A 19,452-nucleotide genomic window follows, 5' to 3' on the forward strand; every position below is an offset into this window, starting at 1 on the left:
TGGTTTATTCATCAGGATAGCTTTGTGGGTCCTTTCTCCTATGACTGGCCTTCAGTGGGACTGTCCCCTTTGTGGCCTCAGAAGGGACAAGGAGTTTGTGGTGGGGAGCAGGGTGGTTAAGCAGCACTCCCCCCCACCGCCTCCTTCCATGGGCTACCAACTTGCTTGCCTGGAAGAGCTGCTTCCTCACTCTTTGTCCTCCGGCTGCCTCTCATCGTCAACTGAAGGACTACTGTATTTACCCAAATGGAAGATGATCCCCTTAAATTCAGAGGTTAAAATAGAGGTAATACCTGTATTTACCCAAAAGGAAGAAGACTGATTTTTAAGATGCTACCCTGGTTTCTAACATCAAAGAATGGGGGGTGAGGGGGTAGTATTGGATTCAAGTAAAAACAGTAAAAAGGCCCTGTCAGTCCCACATTGTGAAACTTCTGGCCCTCGTGAGACCAGTTGCAACTCGTCAGCTGCTTCTGGCCCCTCCACCCTATCCCAAGCCCCCATCCCACTGGCCATGTCAGCCACTTTTCCTTCCTTCCCGGTTGCTGTGGGGAAATATTCAGTGTCTGGCAGCCGCAACACCGAGAAAGGATGGTCTGCCACCCCTGGAACCTAGGAGGAACCTCACAGTTCTACAGAATAATCAACTTTATATTGGCCAGTCATGGTACAGCCCACAAGCATTTTATGAGATTGTAATGATCCAGCATAAGATCTGTACTGTTTTTATGCAATTACAGGTTATCCATCTGTGACAAAGTCACCTTTTCTTTGCTGCCACAAATATAACCATGATATAACTCTTTTGAACATAAAACTTCTCTTAGTAGTTTGGGCATGGTGGCTTGGAACTATACAAATGACATTAATAAATAACTTTAAGCAAAGCAAAATGACTTTTTTCTTCATTTTTTTCATTTATTCATTATATTTATATACCACCTGATACATGTATCTCTTGGTAATGTACACAATTTAAAGCAAATATAAAACAGTAAAAACAAAACAATTTCATAGAATAAAAAACATTTTATAGTGAATTTCAATTAAAAGCCTGATAAAACAGGTGAGGGTCTTCCTAAAATCAACCAGAGATGGTGACACTCTTATTTTGACAGGGAGCATATTCCAAAGTCCCTGGGCAGTCTCAGAGAAGGCCCGGTCCTGAATTGCCACCAAACTAGCTGGTGGCAAACATAACTGGACCTCCCCAGATGATCTTAATAAATGACAGGGTTCATGAGAAAGAAGGCACTCTATTAAGTACCTTGGACCCAAGCCGCTAAGGGCTTTATAGGTAATAACCAGCACTTTGTATTTCACTCGGAAACATATCTGCACCCAGTACAGTTCTTTTAAGATCTGTGTTTTGTGGTCCTTTTGGGTTGTCCCAGAGACCAGTGTGGCTGCTGCTTTCTGTACCAATTGCATTTCCCCAACTATGTACAAAGGCAGCCCCACGTAGAGTATATTACAGTAGTCAAGCCTGGAGGTCATCCGCATATGCACTATCATTTTAAGGTAATTTACCTCAGGAAATGGCCAAAGCTGATAAAAAGCGCTCCTGATCACTTGCTCAACAAGAGAAACAAAAGGGCATTTGGGATCCAGGAGCATTCCCAAGCTACGTACTTGCTTTTTCAGGGGGAGTGTAACCCCTTCCAGAGCAGGCAAATCTAAATCATCTCTTGAGTTAGTACCTCTGACTTATTTGGATTCAACTTCAGTTTGTTATCCTCCATCTAGCCCATTCCTGCCTCCAGGCTGGCATTTAGGAAAGTTATGCCATTTCTTGAAGCTGATATGGAGAAATAGATGTGTGGGTATCATCAGCATATTGATCACACCCAGCACGAAGTATCCTGATGATCTCTCCTAGCGGTTTCATGTAGATGTTAAAGAGCGTTAGAGACAGTATGGAGCCTTGTGCAACTCTTGCTTTGCAGAGCAGCAGTCTCCAACCAACACCATCTCCAACCAACACCAAGAGGTAGGAACGGAACTGCTGTAAAACAGTGCCATCCAATTCCACCTTCCTCAGGTAGTCCAGAAGGATACCATGATCAATGATATCGAAAGCTTCCAAGAGACCCAAAAAGATCAGCAGAATCACACTCCCCCTGTCAGTAGCCAATTGGAGAGCGTCCATCAGGCCGATGAAGGCAGTCTCAACCCCATAGCCAGTTCAAAAGCTGGTTTGAAATGGGTCTAGATAATCTGTATCAGAACATTAAAGGTAAAGTGAGCCATCAAGTCAGTTTCACTCTGGGCGCCCACAGAGCCCTGTGGTTTTCTTTGGTAGAATACAGGAGGTGTTTACCATTGCCTCCTCCCACATAGTATGAGATGATGCCTTTCAGCATCTTGCTATATCGCTGCTGCCCAATATAGTACCAGTGGGGATTCGAACCGGCAACCTCTTGCTTGTTAGTCAAGTATTTCCCCATTGTGCCATTTAAGGTGATTATCAGAATATTAGTTGCAGAATATTATGAGCACTTTTACAAGGTATCCCAGCTGCCTTCCAGATAAGCTGACAAGACTGTAGCTTCACTGAGAGGATCCAGTCACTCCCCTGTTAAGTTCCACTTGCCAGCTTCCCCTCTATATGCAAAGTTTACTACTTTTCACTCTTTCCCCTTAGTTGTCCAGTGTAGTTTGTTTTTTTCCAGATAACCAGAAGTTAATCTGTTACATCCTGTATTTACACTTTATCAGTAGGAATCAGCTCTCGACACACTGTCCTGGGAATCATGACATCCCTATAACATTCTTCTGGGCTTCCCTCTTGGTGACCTCAATATTTTTTCTCTTTTCAGGTTTTCCCTTTCATACACCAACCAGCTCTCCCTGGCCATCTTTGGGCAACAGTAAACCTCCAATTGGTAACTCCCTCCTGTCACTATTTTTCTCTTTCCAGTAACCTTGACAACCCAGTTGAGACCACACCCCCTAGCAACACACTAGCAACAGTAACCTGGTTACACTCCCTCCTAGCAACAGTTAACAGAAAAAAACAACACAATCCCAACTAACATAGATAAATAGAGACATAGTTTCTCACTACTATCCGCCATCAAAGAATCTTTTTAGGAATATGTTTAACAGTTTGACGTGAGTTATTGAATGGAATCTACAGCAGCAGTTGTTGACTATGTTACACTTTTCTTCTTTGGTTGAATCCTGAATGTCTAGTTCCAACATAGCATATAAAGGTAGATATGGAAGGATTCTATTTGTAAATGAATGTGGGAGTGGTTATACCTTTCAGCCATGCAGAAGGGACAGTACTGTTCTTCATTTAGTAGTACTACACTTCTTTGACTGCCATCTGCTGAACATATTGGAAAGTGGGGTGGGTTTGTAACACAAATCTGGACAACTTGGCGAGAGGCTAACTTCTACCTCAGAACATGATTACCACCATCGAGCAATGTGCTTTTGAAGGCTGCCTCTTAATCACCTATTTCCACCCAGTAAGAGGAGGAAATGTCTATTTGGAAAGGACAGGGTTTTTCCCCCTCCTAAGTTGTGTTCGTCTGCAGCATCCAAGCTGAAACATAAGAGATGAGGGCTTTAGGTTTTGTTACTAGCTCTAGGATGGTCAGAATATGTGATTACTGAAATTAGTTTACTGAATGTAAAGAAACCAGAACTTTGGAATTAGAAAGGCACATCTCTCACACAGTTTAGGAGATCATTGTTCCCAATGATGGGTTATGCTCTCTTACTTGCTCAAAAGACAGGAAGGCTTCAGGTAAATCAGTCAGGTGACTAGCCTGGCCCCCTTAACTAAAGGCAAAGGGAGTATGAGATCCTCCCAGTTCCTTTCCTGTCTTGCTCCAGGACAGGTATGCTCTGAAGGAACTCCGGATCCCACACCTCTGGCCTCCATCTTCCTCTTCTCTTCACCCACCAGTTGGGAGAGACCTTGACCTTGGAGTTCAGCTTATATCTCTTTGGAAGTTGTTCTTGGCTTTTTGTCTACCATTCTCACTATCATTCTGCCCATTCTGGGGTCGATTTTCCTTTTGCGGCCGCATCCAGGGAGGTTGGCTACAGTCCCATGGACCTTGAACTTCTTAATAGTATTTGCAACTGTTGTCACCGGAACATCAAACTGCTTGGAGATGGTCTTATAGCTTTTGCCTTTAACATGCTTGTCTATAATTTTCTTTCTGACCTTCTCAGAGAACTCTCTTCTTTGCTTTCTCTGGTCCATGTTCATTGTGGGACACACGACGATACCAAACAGCAGAGTGACCACTTTTCTCCATTTAAATAGGCTGAATGACTGATTGCATGATTGGAGACATGTGTGATACTAATTAAAGAAAAAAGCTAATTTGAAAAATTACTCTAATCCAGTTATTTATGATCTTTTCGAGGGGTAACAACAAATGTGTCCAAGCCACTTTAGAATATCTTTGCAGAATAAGCAATACTTTGTCTCTTTTCACACTTGGTTTGCTTTACTCAATGACATATCAAAGGCATGCAGGTATACATGGGACAATTGCTTTTCATTTAATCGCTTTTCAGGAAGCATAAAACACTTTTTCAGTGAGCTGTAAGGGTACCAACAAATTTGTCCACGTGTGTATATCTACAGTTTCATAGGTCCAACTTGCTCTGTTTCCTTTCACCCCAACTCTCTTGGACTCCAAGGTGTCAAAGGCTACTCACACTGGAGAGGGCCTGTATCACCTTGGCATACAAGCCCTATCTCTTCCAGTCCCACATTTCATTGTGGCCCACTCAACATGAAGTACTTCCACTTTGGCTGCTTTCTCTGCACACACCACGTTGTCTGAAATCTGTAGAGGTGCCATTTGGTCGTCCTATATGTCCCTTAATTAAACATTATAAGATCAGTGTCTTCCATTTGGCTTAAGCTGTCGTTGGGCACACAGTGCTCCAGAAGGTAGTTATGTCTAATCCACTCCCTCCCTTACAGTACTGCTCTGATCTGTCCTATCGTTAGGAATGATGACCTCCTGTACTGTGTGAGAGATAAATGTTGGACTTCCTGTTAATGGTTCTTTCTGTGAAAGAAGGTCATCCGGCCCACCTGTGGATCCAGTCACTTCAAATTTCTTATCTGTAGGTTGGCTTGCTTCTCAGTGCATAGCCTTTTTCTCCTTCCCTTCATCATAAATCTGTAACTCTCACCTTTTCCGGGAGGTGCAGTATTCTCTGTCAGTTCAGAGAGAGGGTCCTGCTCCCACTGCCTGCTGGGTAAGGAGGCAGGCCTAGTTACCTGATTGATCTACCTGAAGCACTCCTTGCTTTGGATCAAGTAAGAGAGCATAACCCATAGTTAGGAATTATGACCTCTGTATACTGCATAAAAAGAACCATTCATGGCAAGCTCAGCATTCTCCCCCCCCCACCCCAATATAACATGGCAGCATCTTTTAGCCTAATATTTTAATTCATCAGTTTTTGTTAGGTTATAACCCGCTTCCTCAGATGCACAGTGAAAGCAAGAGTGGTTAGTTACAGGCAGGTAGTGACAAACATTTCATATACATTTACAATTGGATTTTTAAATCTGCTACTTGCAGCTGTCCCCCTGAGCTTAGCTTCTTAAATACAGCTAAGCTGAAGTCTGTGACCTTATGTCCAGGGAAGTTAAAATGCTTACCAATAGGCTTTGTATTATTTTTGGTTTTGGTATCTCATGTATGCTAAGAAATCAATTTTAATTCAGTTGTTCCCTTATCAGAAATGGCAATAGCTTGGTAAATATTACCTGTTTCTGTGGTACTGGTGACCTGTGCAAATACTGGAGTGCTAGTTCCATGTAGTCATAGTGTCCTCTTTGTGTTAAGAGACACGTGGCTGCATTCTCCACCAGCTGAGGCTTCCAAACACTTCTCATAGGCAGCCCTAAATAGAGTACATCATAATGGTTGGTCTCAGGTGCTTATAAAGGAATGAATGGCAACAGCTCAGTTTGCACCAGAGTGAAGTCTCCTTACTAGATGTAATTAGTAGAAGCCTGGTGTCTGCCGCTTCCTGAGAATTGAAGGAGTACATCAGGAGTGAATATTTTGAGTGACTAGACCTAACCCTAAACTGCCCAGAGACTTGTGTTTGGGGCATTATAGAAATATGTATTAATTAATTAATCAATCAATTAATTAATTAATTCAGACAGTTGACACACATAACTCTCAAGCTGTCTATTTTGGACTCTTATCTTTTTCTTTTTACTGTCTTGTCTGGCAACGTTGGTGAGCCAGCCACTACTTAAGAATGGAAACCACTAGTCAACTTGTGGTGGGGAGTTGTATAATTGGGTATGACCTTCATATTGTGACACTGCAAACCTGCCCCCCCCCCACACACACACTATCTCCTAACAGTTGAGGACAGAACAGGACCTTACTGGTTTCCCCAGTGAATGTCAAGATTATGAGCATTCATCCATACCCACCATCTGAGTTTTCCCAGAAGAGCCATTCCAAGGCAGTCCTATTTGCATTCTCTCTAGACCTATAGTTGAGTGACCAAATACCTCATGTTTTACTATATCAAGTGTAACTGAAAAGTCTAAACACTGTCTGGGAAGTGTTCCTCTTGTCTTTGTGCAGAGTGCAATCAAAGTGTGTCAGTTCAGTAACCTGGCTGAGAAAAATCAAGCAGCACAAATCCAAAGACTTGGTGCTTGAAGTTCTGCGGCACCCATCTGCTCAACCACTTTTTCTGCAGTGATAGTGTGGCAGGTAGAAGCCACAGGTTCTTTTAAGCGGAATCCGCAATGGGCTTAGAGAGTCCAGACAAACACATGCGTGGAACAAAAGGTTATATTTCGAGGCTTTGAATTTGACAAAATTATTTTCACCACACCAAAAGAAACAACTACACTACTCTTTTGTCCAACAGCATGCACACACAATGGCCCAGATGGTACAGGATAGCAATTGAAGTTTCCTGCATCACTAGAGTCTTTTAAGGTGTGTGGCAGGCCCCATGCTCTTATCTGCTCCTCACATTCATTCTGCCTCTTACTGGACTGTTGGCTGATGGTTTGGCTGTGGAACAGAGGCTCTCCTCTGAGAACCCACCAAAGTGCCAGCTCTTCTCAAATCAGTAGCTTTTGCCCTCTTTCTTCCCTTCTCCACCTTCCTTCTCAACTGCTGTGCTCCCAACATTCCACATCCCTTGGCAGTTGTTGCCTAGCACCTGTTGCCTAGACTCTCCCTCTGACATCAGCCTTAGTAGGTCGCAGAGTTGTTCAAATTCCAGGATGGAATTTATCCAGATAAACTGGATGTTTTTGGCCCTTGCTTCTTTCATGTTTTAAAAAAACAAACTCAAAATGCTGTACTAATAAAAACTGGATTCCATGACCTGTGTAAATCATGCTAATCGAGTAAATTTGCACAATTTATTTTGCATAATTCTCGCTTTTCTCATAAGAGAACAACAGATAAGCCTTACTTCTGTCACTCCTTTCTGGGTTCTGTGACTTCAGCAAGGATTAGTAACATGTCGATGCATACCTTTGCACCCAGATGTGCTAGAAATGTACTGCTTTCATACATATACATGAACACTGAAATTCTTAGCTGAATTCTGTGCTGCTGTGGAATCACTCTATACATGCATAGCACTCCTTGGTTTAAACTCTGCATTCAAAGTAATCATATATACTAATAGGCACTTGACCACCTTGGGTAGCTGTTAGTTTGGAAGCAAAACAGTGCCACAAAAATTAGGTAGTGCTTTCTACATATTACGGGATTCTCTAAGTACGCAGAAATATATACCAGCTGCTCAGTCATGCCCACACTAAAAGCCTGGATTTCTTTGTATTTTCTCTGGGAAGCTGTCACTTGTGCCTTAGTAGAGGAGTTAAAAAGGGGTGGTCTAAAGGAACCAGAAACTGGGCAGGCTGTGTAAGCCTGTTGGTTGTCTGTGGTTAAGAACAGTTAAGGCATCAAATTTTATGTTGTCAGTTGAAAAACAAGCCGGAACATGGAAGGCAAGAGAAAAGAGGGAGTTGGCCTCTTTGAGCATATAGTAAGTATCCTGGAGAAAGAACTGAGGTTGGTGAGATCTTTGCTGTGAAGTTAACCCCACTGCCCACACTATCCAGGGATGTTTCAGGAGGAAGAAATACAAAAATAACTCTCCTTTCCCACTTTCTAGAACCAGTTCTCTTCCCCCACCCCATCCCTGCCACACACACTAAATTGCAGTAAAATACTTAGGTTCAGAACTAGCAGCCAGCTGCAGACATGACCCTCTAGTTTTGGCTAGTGCAGCAGGAAAGGGCCTTAAGGAAGTGTTGGAGGAAGGTGTCCACTGTAAGAAGAGCCCTGGGCAGGAGTGCGCTCTCAGGGGCTTGGGGCTACACCGCAACACTTACTTCCAGATCCCACTTGAGCATAGAGCCTAGTTTTTCCTGCCAACACATTGTAACTAGACACAGTCCTTAGAGTTGAGCACTTTAGCTTCATCATACTATTCAAAATTTATATCAGCTCCACTGAATGGCATTCTTCAAATGTTGGGAGAGCAGGCAAGGAAGTGTTCTTTGTCTCAGTGGTTGCTATAGCATAGGTTCTGAAATTGACTTGGAACAGAGTTGAAGCTGAATGCCACTTGTACTCTAGGAATCATGTTGTTTTGATAAACAAAGGAGAACTGTTGGGATACAGCAGTGAATGAGGATGCATGGGAGTTGCTGCCTCAATGGCTGTGAATAGCCTATCATTCCAAAGGTGAATCAGATCACAAATGAAGATGTTTGAAATCTAGTAGGTTCAATTTGTGTCCCAAAGATAAGTCATTCTCATTAGTCCACATCCTTACAGAAGGTATGCATCATAGTTTGACATTGACCAGAAAGCAAACCAGTTATCAGGAAAGGTCTTTATACTGCAACCACTAGAGCATCTGTTTTACAAATTAAGAGTGTCACCTACCTACAAATGTGAAGTTCATCATGTCATGTGATATTCATTACAAAGGATAGGCCTTTTCCAAGTTAGGCGTAAAGTCCTTTACTAGATCCCTGTAGACAGCCTCTGGACACTTTGAAATCACTTTACACCTTCATTAGCTCAAGGGCATTAGCTCAAGCTCAAGTGCATGCAATATACTAGCCTATCTATCTGGAGTAAGAAGTTGCATGCAAGCTGGACAAATGTACACATAGTTTGTATGATTTTTGATTTTTCCTTATACCTCTTTAGGGAAAGGGAGTATTTACAAAAATTGGTCCATCTCATCCTTCTTACAAAATGTTTGGCATGGTGGCAGATGTGCTTAATTTTGGTTCCACCAGCAATTTGAAATTACTGGGTGCCCTCACGTCTGAACCAGTCTTAAGAACTTTGTGGATTTCCTCCCTCCTCTCCCCCCCCCAATGTTAAGCACATTGCAAGCAGGTGCAAACCATTTTTTTCTCTATGATTTCTGGGTGGTTCGTGGTTCTCTCCCTTTCTGTGACATTGTCATTGCATTATTGTTGGGCATAAAATTTGCATCTCAGAGAGCTTTAAGTAGTTCAGACTGCATAAGAGCAGCCCTGCTGGATCAGGCCCAAGGCCCATCTAGTCCAGCATCCTGTTTCACACAGTGGCCCACCAGATGCCACTGGGAGCCTACAGGCAGGAGTTGGGGGCATGCCCCCTCTCCTGCTGTTACTCCCCTGCAACTGGTATTCAGAGGCATCCTGCTTCTAAGTCTGGAAGTGGCCTATAGCCCTCTGACTAGTAGCTGTTGATTAGACCTCTCTATCACTGGTTATCATTTTGCTATGTAAGCAAAATGGGTCACCTGGACCTGATCAAACGGGTCTTCCACACCTCTTACTTGTCTGATCATGCAGGAGGGTTAATTTTGAGTTTGCATATCTTATTTTCAAGTTCAAGTTCACAAGATACCCAATAGTCTGAACTGAGAAGCTCTGGATTTGCCTGCAACTGTCTGATCTTGCAAGATACAGAGTCCTTGCCATGTGAAATAACTATACAACATAAAAACTTCCACACATATTTGACAACTCTTTTGTTTCAAGTGAAAGTTTTTTTTCAAATATTGAACCTGGAACCTTCTGCATGTAGATGCTCTTCTACTGAACTATGACCCCATCCCCTAAGGGGAACATCTTAGAGCATTTACAGATAGTCACTCATTGTAAACCAAGGTAGACCTTGCTTAGCAAAGGAGACAAGTCATGCTTACTACCACAAGACCAGCTTTCCTGCTCCTTTTGTTCATGCCTGCAACAGTTGTAAACACAAGTTAACTAATACACTAGGAGACAACTGTCAAGACTTCTCATAACATACTGTGGAGGTTTTCCCTCAATGAGGTAAAATGATTGGTCTTTCTCACAGAAGGTAAAGAGGAGGAAAAAGAAAAAGAACTGGAGAAAATGGAAGAAAAGGAGCAAGACAAGGAGGAAGAAGAGAAACCTCCAGAAAGAAGTATGTATGGCAAATAATGCTATTAAGTGGAATGATATTGTGCTAAAACAATTCCCAACCTGTGGTGCTCCAGATGTTGCTGAACTACAACTCCCATTATCCCCAGCCACAATAAATTGTAGTTGAGGATCATGAGAATTGTAGTTCAGCACCATCTGGAGTACCACAGATTGGGAACCTCTGTGTTAAAGTGAATTTCTTGGTTTCTGTATTTAGAATGTAATTAAGAGTACTCTGTATGTGTGCTAGCACTTGTTTGAAAGTTGTGCTGTTTCAGCAGAAATGGAAGCAAAAGTCCTTTGCCACCTTCATCATCTTCTGCCTATTCCCCCTAAATTACCCCATAGAATATTTATTTAGAATGTGTGGATCCACATGCAAACCAAAGTTCTTAAAGTGGCTTATAAGTTATTTTAAAATGCAATAAAACAGAAAAATTGAGATGTTAGCCCTCAGGGCAGGGTGTCCTCACCCAGATTGCTGCTGCAATGTTTTGCTACTCCTGACAGTGTGTACTAGATACTAGGGAACAAAGGTTTCACCTAGTTCTTCAACATGGTCTCTGTCTTCTACACAAATGGGCTATGTGCCTGCTCAGAGACCTCGTCGGAATCTAACAAACTCGATTCTCCTGCTTTGGGAGGGAATCCCGCCCGCAGCCGCTATATTATTATTATTATTATTATTTTGATTTCTATACTGCCCTTCCAAAAATGGCTCAGGGCAGTTTACACAGAGAAATAACAAATAAATAAGATGGATCCCTGTCCCCAAAGGGCTCACAGTCTTAAAAGAATCATGAGATACAGACCAGCAACAGTCACTGGAGGTACTGTGCTGGGGGTGGATGGGACCAATTACTCTCCCCCTGCTAAATAAAGAGAATCACCATGTTAAAAGGTGCCTCTTTGCCAAGTTAGCAGGGGTCATATGCCACCCCTTCTAACATATGCAGCTGAGCCACTCCTCATTCCCTCAGTCTTTCTTCGTCCGTGCTTCAATGAAGATCCTGGAGTTTGCAGCTTGTCAATGAATAGGATTAAGATATTCCCTTGTTTTTTCTCATTGCTTATTTGGGTTTTTAAAAATTGTTTCTCCTTCTTTTCGCGTAGTAGTGTTTTTTGTTCCTTGTGATTTAGTTTTGCGGGTCTCCCCCCCCCCCCCCCGTTTTGGAGCACCTTCGACATGCATGCCAGGCACGACAAACTTTAAGAAATGCAGTCGCTGTGGATTTAAGATCCCTTCCCCCAATACTCATACCGAGTGTCTTTTGTGCCTGGGGGAATCCCACGTTGTCGAGACCCATCTTCATTGGCAGAAGTTCACGAAGCAGGCTCTCAAAAATAGGGCTTCTCACCTGCACACAGCCTTGTGGGATCTGGCTCTTTGGTCATCGGAAGCCTTGTTTCAGAAATGCTCAGTAAAGATGGCCTCATCGGGACAGTCGAAGCGTGTAGTGTCTGCTCCTGCAGAATCTGAAGTCCCGACCTCGGTACCAATATCGATGCCCTCAGCCACTATACCATCAGCGGCTTCGAGTGAGCCCATGCACTCGGAAGATCATCTTCAGCGCCCAGCGTCCGCGGTACCTAAGTCCTCTACAGATCCTCCTGAAGTGGTACCGAAGCTAAAAAAGAAGCTGAAGCTGCATCAAGACTTGCTGGCGGGTCGTCGCCTCCCTCCTATTCCTAAAAGGAAGGTGGAAGAGGTTCCAGCATTGGAGGCACCTGTTTCCAAAACGGCTAAGGTGGTATCGGACTGCACTAGGCAAGTCATCAAAGTGGCCTAGCTCGCCAATGACCACGGAACCCTCTACATGATCAGCGATCGTAATAGATCCGGTAGGGAGCCTTCGATGGCGATGGAGGAACCGGGATTTCCTTCTTTAGAGGAGACGTATTCACCGACCAGGCCTGCAGCGGATGCTCCTTGGATGCTCCAAGGAGAGCTTGACCCACTGTTCAGCCTCATCAGTACCGAAGCTAAGGTACCGGCTGCTCTGCCCCTAAATCTGGCATTGCTGAAGGTCATAAAGCGTCATTGGAAGAAGCCGACAACGCTTTCTCAGCCCAACAGGCTGCTGGAAAGTTTTTATCGGGTGCAATTGGGGAGGATACGTCCTTTTTGAAGAACCACCCCACCCCGAATTCAGTAGTCGTTGAGGCCTCCCTACAAAGAACCAGAGGCCACGGCCAGTCAGCGCCAAGTGATAAAGAGGGCAGAATGTTGCTCTTTCAGGAGGTGACTATACTCTGCCCCAGTGCTTCATCTAAGGGTGGCAAATTACCAAGTGTATAATGCCTGATATAATCATTTTTTATGGGAGAAGGTAAGCCCATTTCTGGACCTTCTTCAGCAAGATAAGAGGGATCTGGCCAATTCGTTTGCCAGAGAGGCCATTCAAGTGGCCAAACAAGAACTGTATTCTGCCTGCCATTTGGTGGAATGTGCAGCCAAGGTGATGGCCACGTCGGTGGCACTCAGAAGGCACACATGGTAGCGGTCGTTGGGATTACACTATGAGGCCAGATCTAGAATTAAGGATTTGCCCTTCGAAGGCTCTAGCCTCTTTTCTGAACAGACAATATGCTACAGAAGGTGCAAAAGTTGAGGAGAACAGCACGTTCCATGTCTTACACTTCACCCACTAGTAAGCCACAGAAGACGGCCAAGTGGTTGCCCTACCAGTCGTGAAAGGTTCCTTCCCAGCAGCAGTCGCCTTTGGAACTGCCCTTTCATGGCTCTAATTTCCAGCCGAAATAGAAGTTGGGAGGCCAGCCCAGTAAGCCAGCTTTCAAAAAACAGCACCCGGGTATACCCCAGAAGAAACAATGAGTCAGGGTGCTACAGGACACCCCTGGCTCCATTTGCGGTGAGCTGGGACAAAGTGACTATGGACCAATGGGTCCTCACGATCATTCGTCTGGGGTATGCTCTGGAGTTTTGCGGGACATGGCCGGTGTCTGGGGTTGTGGTGACTCCTTGCATCCCAGAGTTAGAGCAGGAGGTGACTGCCCTCCTGGAAAAGGACGTGATTGAGCGAGTCGTCAACCCAAACAGCCGCGGGTTCTATTCCCGGTACTTTCTGGTACCAGAGCCAGATGGTGGCCAGCACCCTATACTAGACCTCAGGGCTCTGAACAGGCATTTAACCTACAAGAAGTTCCAGATGTTGTCGATACTAACCATTATGTCCATCCTGCACAAAGGCATGTGGATGGTATCACTGGACTTAAAAGATGCATACTACCATGTGTCAATCTGACTGCAGCATCAACGCTTCCTGTTTTTTCAGATCGGGGGGGATCCCCTATCAATTCTAGGCCCTGCCGTTTGGCCTCACGACCGCGCCTAGGGTCTTTACAAAATGTCTAGCCCCGGTGGTGGCGTCCCTGCAGGAGCAAGGCGTGCAGGTACTGCTGTATGTAGACGATTGGCTGATCGTGGCCTGCACCAGGCAGGCTGTTCTGGACACCTTTGAGATTGTGGCCTATGATCCCTACAAAAATTGGGTTTCCAGATAAACTTCAAAAAGTCCCAGTTAGAACTCTCCCATCGAATTAAGTTCATTGGGCTGATTTTCGACACAATCTTGGAGAAGGTTCTCCCTCCGATGGGCCGTATAATCACTCTACGGAGGTTGGCAGCCGCCTTCCCAGCCAGTGGTCCACATACCATGTGTTCCGTGCAGCGCTTGGGGACACATGTTATCCAGTACGTACGTTCTGCCTCAAGCATGTCTGCAGATGTGCATCATTCAGAGGTGGGTTTTGGATGTGTTCGATCCCCTTCGGGATCCAGGCCATCTCGAGTGCACGCCACCTCCTGGAGTGAGGGCGGTGGTGGAGTGGTAGACGGAGGTGAGGCCCTTGGGTGTCGGTACTCCTTTCAAAACCCCTTGGACCAGCTGGGTGGTCACAACAGACACATCAGAGCTCGGTTGGGGAGCGGACCTAGACAGGCTTTGCCTGAGCGGGCATTGGACTCCCAAGGAAAGGACCAGGCACATCAATTATCTGGAGCTGTTGGCTATTTTCAACGCTCTCAAAGGCTTTCTGCTCCTGATTGGGGGCCATTCAGTGTTGATCCAAATAGACAACACGATGGCGAAAGCATACGTCAGTCGACAAGGTGGCACATCATCGAGAAGCCTGCTGTTTTCTGGCCTTAGATCTTTGGCATTGGTGCGTGGCACATGCAGTGTCACATCCAAGGTGTGTTGAATGTCCAGGTGGACACTCTAAGCAGGATTACAGTGGTCTCACACAAGTGGGCACTGCATCAGGGTGTTCTGAGGGACGTGTTCATGGCATTGGGGGGTCCCAACTCTGGACATGTTTGCGACACAGGACAGTGTGCAGTGTGCTCTCTACTGTTCTAGAGGTGGGCACGGTGATAGTTCTCTGGGGAACCCCTGGTCATGTCCTGGACGGGCCCTCTCCTGTACTTGTTCCCTCCATTTACTCTGATCCCGAGGGTCCTGCGCAAACTGAAGGTGGATTGGGCCAGGGCGATCCTGATAGCCACATGTTGGCCCAGGAGGCCTTGGTTTCCGACCCTGCTGCACTTGGCGGTGGACTGGAGATGCCTACCTGCCCTGCCAGACCTGCTGTCTCAGGAACAGGGACGGGTGCTATAACCAGATGTTTGGTCCCTTCATCTGATTGCATGGCAGGTCCTGCTGACTTCGCGTTGAGACTTAGGGAAGTGTTGGTGGCTGCTAGAAAAGCAGTCCACACAGATGTCGTATGACCACAAGTGGACTTATTTCACTTCTTCGCTTCCAAACATGGGTTTGATGCATTTAATCCGTCTGTACATGTAACTGTCTGTTGTCCCTTAAGGAATCTGGTTTGAAGATTTCGTCCCTTAAGGTCTATTTGGCTGCCATTGTGGTACATTCCCCTTCTGACCGGGCTTCATGGTTTAAAGACCCAGGGGTAAAGAGTTTCCTGAAGGGTTCAACACACACGTTCCCTGACGATCTGGTTATGTCTCTGGCTTGGGACCTATCAGTAGTCTTGGCTGGTCTACTTTGGCCACCTTTTGAACTATTGGCTTCAGTTGATCCCCACCTTCTAACCTGGAAGGTCACCTTTTTGGTGGCCATTACCTCCACCAGGAGGGTGAGTGAGTTACAGGCCCTAAGGGCTGGCCAACCATGTCTTCAGTTCCATAAAGATAAGTGCTCAGGACAGCTGTCAAGTTACTGCCCAAAGTGGTGTCCATGTTTCAATGTTTGTCCCCACTCACTTTACTGGTTTTTCACCCGAATCCTTCATCGGATGCAGAAAGGAGGTTGCAACACTTAAATGTTTGAAGGGCATTGTCCGTTTATATTCAAATGTCTGCTGAATGGAGGAAATTTCCCTCCTTGTTCGTTCTCTATGATGGGCCTCGCACAGGTCTACAGGCATCAGCCCAGTCTATGTCTAGATGGATTGTTTCCACAATTGAGCTTCGTTATCAGTTGGCTCATAAAAAGTTGCCTGCAACAGTTAAGGCCCTACTCTGTTAGGTCCGTGGCAGCTTCTGTGGCCTTTGATCGTGCGGTCCCATTGGACACTATATGTCAGGCAGCTACTTGGGCTTCTCCCCATTTGTTTATCTGTCATTATGCCATTGATAACAGGGCAAGAAATGATGCTGTATTTGGCAGGAGTGTCCTGCAATCCATTTTCAGTTAATGTACTTGTTTCTAAAATAAAAATTTCTGGCAGATTATATTTGTTTCTGTTATTCCCTTCTCCTTGGGTGCTAGCTTGTTATGCGCCCATTTGTGTAGAAGACAGAGACCATGTCAAAGAACTACAGGTTACTCACCTGTAATTTTAGTTCTTCTAGTGGTCATCTGTACTTCTACACTCCCTCCCGTCCTCCCCGCGGGGTTCACTTGACTCTGTGACTGAGGGGATGAGGAGTGGCGCAGCTGCATATAGCGGCTGGGGGCGGGGTTCCCACCCAAAGCAGGAGAATCGAACTTGTTCGATTCTGACAAGGTCTCTGTGCAGGCGCATAGCCCATTTGTGTAGAAGTACAGATGACCATTAGAAGAATCAAAGTTACATGTGAGTGACCTGTAGTTTCAAAGCCTCCCACCAGTTTTCAGTTAATCTTTCTTCTACTGAGTCTTGGGACCACATAGGTCTTGGGGAAAATGCCTAATAATATGTTATATAAACAATTATTGCTGCATTTAGGACCACTAGGTCACATGTGTGTGTGTGCCAACACACACACACCCATCTGTGCATCTCATATACTATTTTTAACTGACAAATACCAAAGGCAAGGATGTACTTCAAGAAGCAACCAAAATCTGGCCCACTTGGCAATACTACTCTCCTGAAGAAGAAGATGTATCTGTTGCCAAGAAGTAGCTTTCCCTGTGAGTCTTAAGAACTGACACCATCTCCACCTTGCCCATCATGCAAGGTGACTATTCCTGTCTTCATTATGTTCTTATGTTCCTTTCCTAAGATCTCTCTGTTGAAGTCCATTGAATTATTTGTCTTGAAGAGGAATATCCCCATGATCAATAGGATTTTCTAACCACTGGATATTAAGAGTGTGTCATATCCTTCTAGGTGAAGCATCAAGAAGAAAGCGTTCCAAGTCGGAGGATATGGACAATGTCCATTCCAAACGCCGTCGGTATATGGGAGAAGAATATGAAGCAGAATTTGAAGTAAAAATTACAACCAGAGGGGATGTTAATCAGAAGCTAGAAAAGGTAGAGCAAAATCTCCTCTTCTGTTGTAGACATTTTGCCTTTTAATTTAGAGCATTTTGTGTTTGCTTTTACAGCTGCATCTAACTTTAATCTCCAGTATACCTATGTACTCTGAAAATATTAGTCTAGATTGTACTGAATGAGTGATAGGGAATTATTGTATGGAGATATTACTATGCATCCACCAATCACTTCAGAAAGAATATTAGTCTTGGAATAGCTCAGTACTAATATTACTATCTAGTTTTGTATTTACTGGACTATCTCTATTCTTCTCTTTTTGCCCCCTTTCCCAGGGTGAGGAGAGACTAGACTGTAGTCAGTCGGGCCAGTGGTCCATATAGTGCCTGCTGTTGCTAGAGTTCTTGCAAAGAATGTTCAACTAACAACCCAATACTGTGAATGTTTATTACAAAGTAAATCCCAGTGGCTAACATTCTGACTAACAAAGTGTCCATGCTTCAAGCAGTTGCTTGTGCACTGCTCTGTTGCGTTCTGAATTAGCACAATTGTGCAGAAGCACTAATATCTCAGAGTGCTCTCCCAAGTTCTGGAAGCACTCTGTAAAAGCGGAAACACATTCCTGCCTTAAGGGATGGATTTCTGCTTCCACTGAGCACTTCCTCGGAGTGCAGGACCTTGCTGAAATATTAGCACTACTGTGCAATTGCACTCATAATTCAGAATGCAAAGAGCCGTGTATGGGTTCCTACTGCATCCTTGCAGCTGCTGGAATCATGGATGCTTTGTTAGGTTGTCAGCACTGAGTTCAATTTGACTTAGTCCTAAGTAAGTGTGATTGCAGTGTAAGGTTGCAGTTCTAAGTGTATGTATTTACTTATTGTCAGATTTGTATGCTCTCTTTTATTTTAATAAATTCCAAGGTGGTATATTAGGGAGTAAGTCCCAGTGGCTGACATGATGTACAGCCTACTGCTTCTGTAATGGTCTGCCCTGGAGCTGTTGTAGACTACAAAGGCAGCCTCGATGCTGTTTAGAAGTAGTGATTGTGGAACCTGTGTTTCCAGAAGTTTCCCCATTGTCACGAGTGTGGAAACCCGCAGAAATGCAGTTGCTGCAATCACTGCTTCAAAACATTGTGGAGGCTGCCTTAGAAGTCCACAGCAGCCCCAGAGCAGACCATTACAGAGGTGGTAGACTGTGCATCATGTCAGCCATTGAGTTTAGTGGGCTTTGCTTTTGAATAAACATGCATAGGATGTACTGCATGTGGATGTTGATTTGATACAGCAAGACACTTCTGTTTTTAAGCAAGAGTGTATATTCAGGATCTCTTTAAAAGGAACAATTTGTCTGTGTTTTCTTGCTTTGTAAATTTATAATACATTAAAATAGACTATGGAGAATATAGCTGGGGTGTTGTTGTTTTCCTAAGTAAACCATAGAAAACTATAAGGTGGCTCATCTCTGTTTGACACTAGCTAGTTTTGTGCTAACATATGGTACTGCCTACCACTCACCTGGGACTGATGTAATTAATTAAGTATGCTTGTCACACTGACTAATGAGAAAACAGTAGTAAGTTAATTTGCTTTCACACTAGCATCACACTTCGGGTGGCTTACTGTATTAAGAGAGATCCTTGTATAAACTGATACCTCTTAACACAGATGGAAACTAATGTAAAGTGGGCATATCCCTGCCTTATGTAAGTAATATATATCTAAGTAATATAGTGCTAAATGGGTTTATGTGGTTTTATGGCAGAGCTTCTGAATTCCCAAGATTAAAGGGATATTCTTAAAGGGAAAGTTTATTTAGGGAAGCCGAAGTGAACCTAAAATCAAAACACAAAATATACTAGAACACTGACATCCAGACTAAACTGCGCATGAGTTGTCCTACTGAAATTAATGGAATGGGCAATTTCCTTGTAAAAGATAAGTTTGAAGTTCTGGTAATCAGGGTGAAATGAAGTGAATGAGCAGAGTTGGAAAGAAGATAGGATGGAAGTAAAGTAATTGGAATATGTGCCTCTATTTCGTTCTGTACTTCTTAATCTAAGGCAAATAGCAGAAGCAGTCTAGAAACATATAGCTGAGAGACAGTTTGGCCAATGGGCCATATTTCTGAATAAGACATTTTTAAATCTTTGTCATACTTCTCCTCCCTGTAGTGGGTTCTGTTCAGGAATCTTTTAAATAGTTATCTTGCATTTTAATACTTTTTGGAGGGCAATGAATAAAGTCCCTGATTTTGAATCCCCTAATTTTCTTTTGAGGCTTTTATTTATTTATTTCAATAAATTAA

At 44.1% G+C, this 19,452-nt stretch overlaps 1 protein-coding gene across 4 annotated transcripts in view; it reads left to right on the forward strand.

The window, feature by feature from the left end:
* The window catches only part of ATF7IP (activating transcription factor 7 interacting protein), a 139,629-nt gene that overhangs the window by 76,230 nt on the left and 43,947 nt on the right, over positions 1-19,452 (forward strand). For all 4 annotated transcript variants that reach the window (XM_053254286.1, XM_053254288.1, XM_053254285.1 and 1 more), the window contains 2 exons: positions 10,359-10,448; positions 17,036-17,181. In XM_053254286.1, coding sequence (XP_053110261.1) covers positions 10,359-10,448; positions 17,036-17,181 — 236 coding nt within the window. The remainder of the gene's footprint in view (positions 1-10,358; positions 10,449-17,035; positions 17,182-19,452) is intronic.

This window comes from Hemicordylus capensis, chromosome 5 (assembly GCF_027244095.1).
Source record: "Hemicordylus capensis ecotype Gifberg chromosome 5, rHemCap1.1.pri, whole genome shotgun sequence".
Taxonomy (NCBI): Eukaryota; Metazoa; Chordata; class Lepidosauria; order Squamata; family Cordylidae; genus Hemicordylus; species Hemicordylus capensis.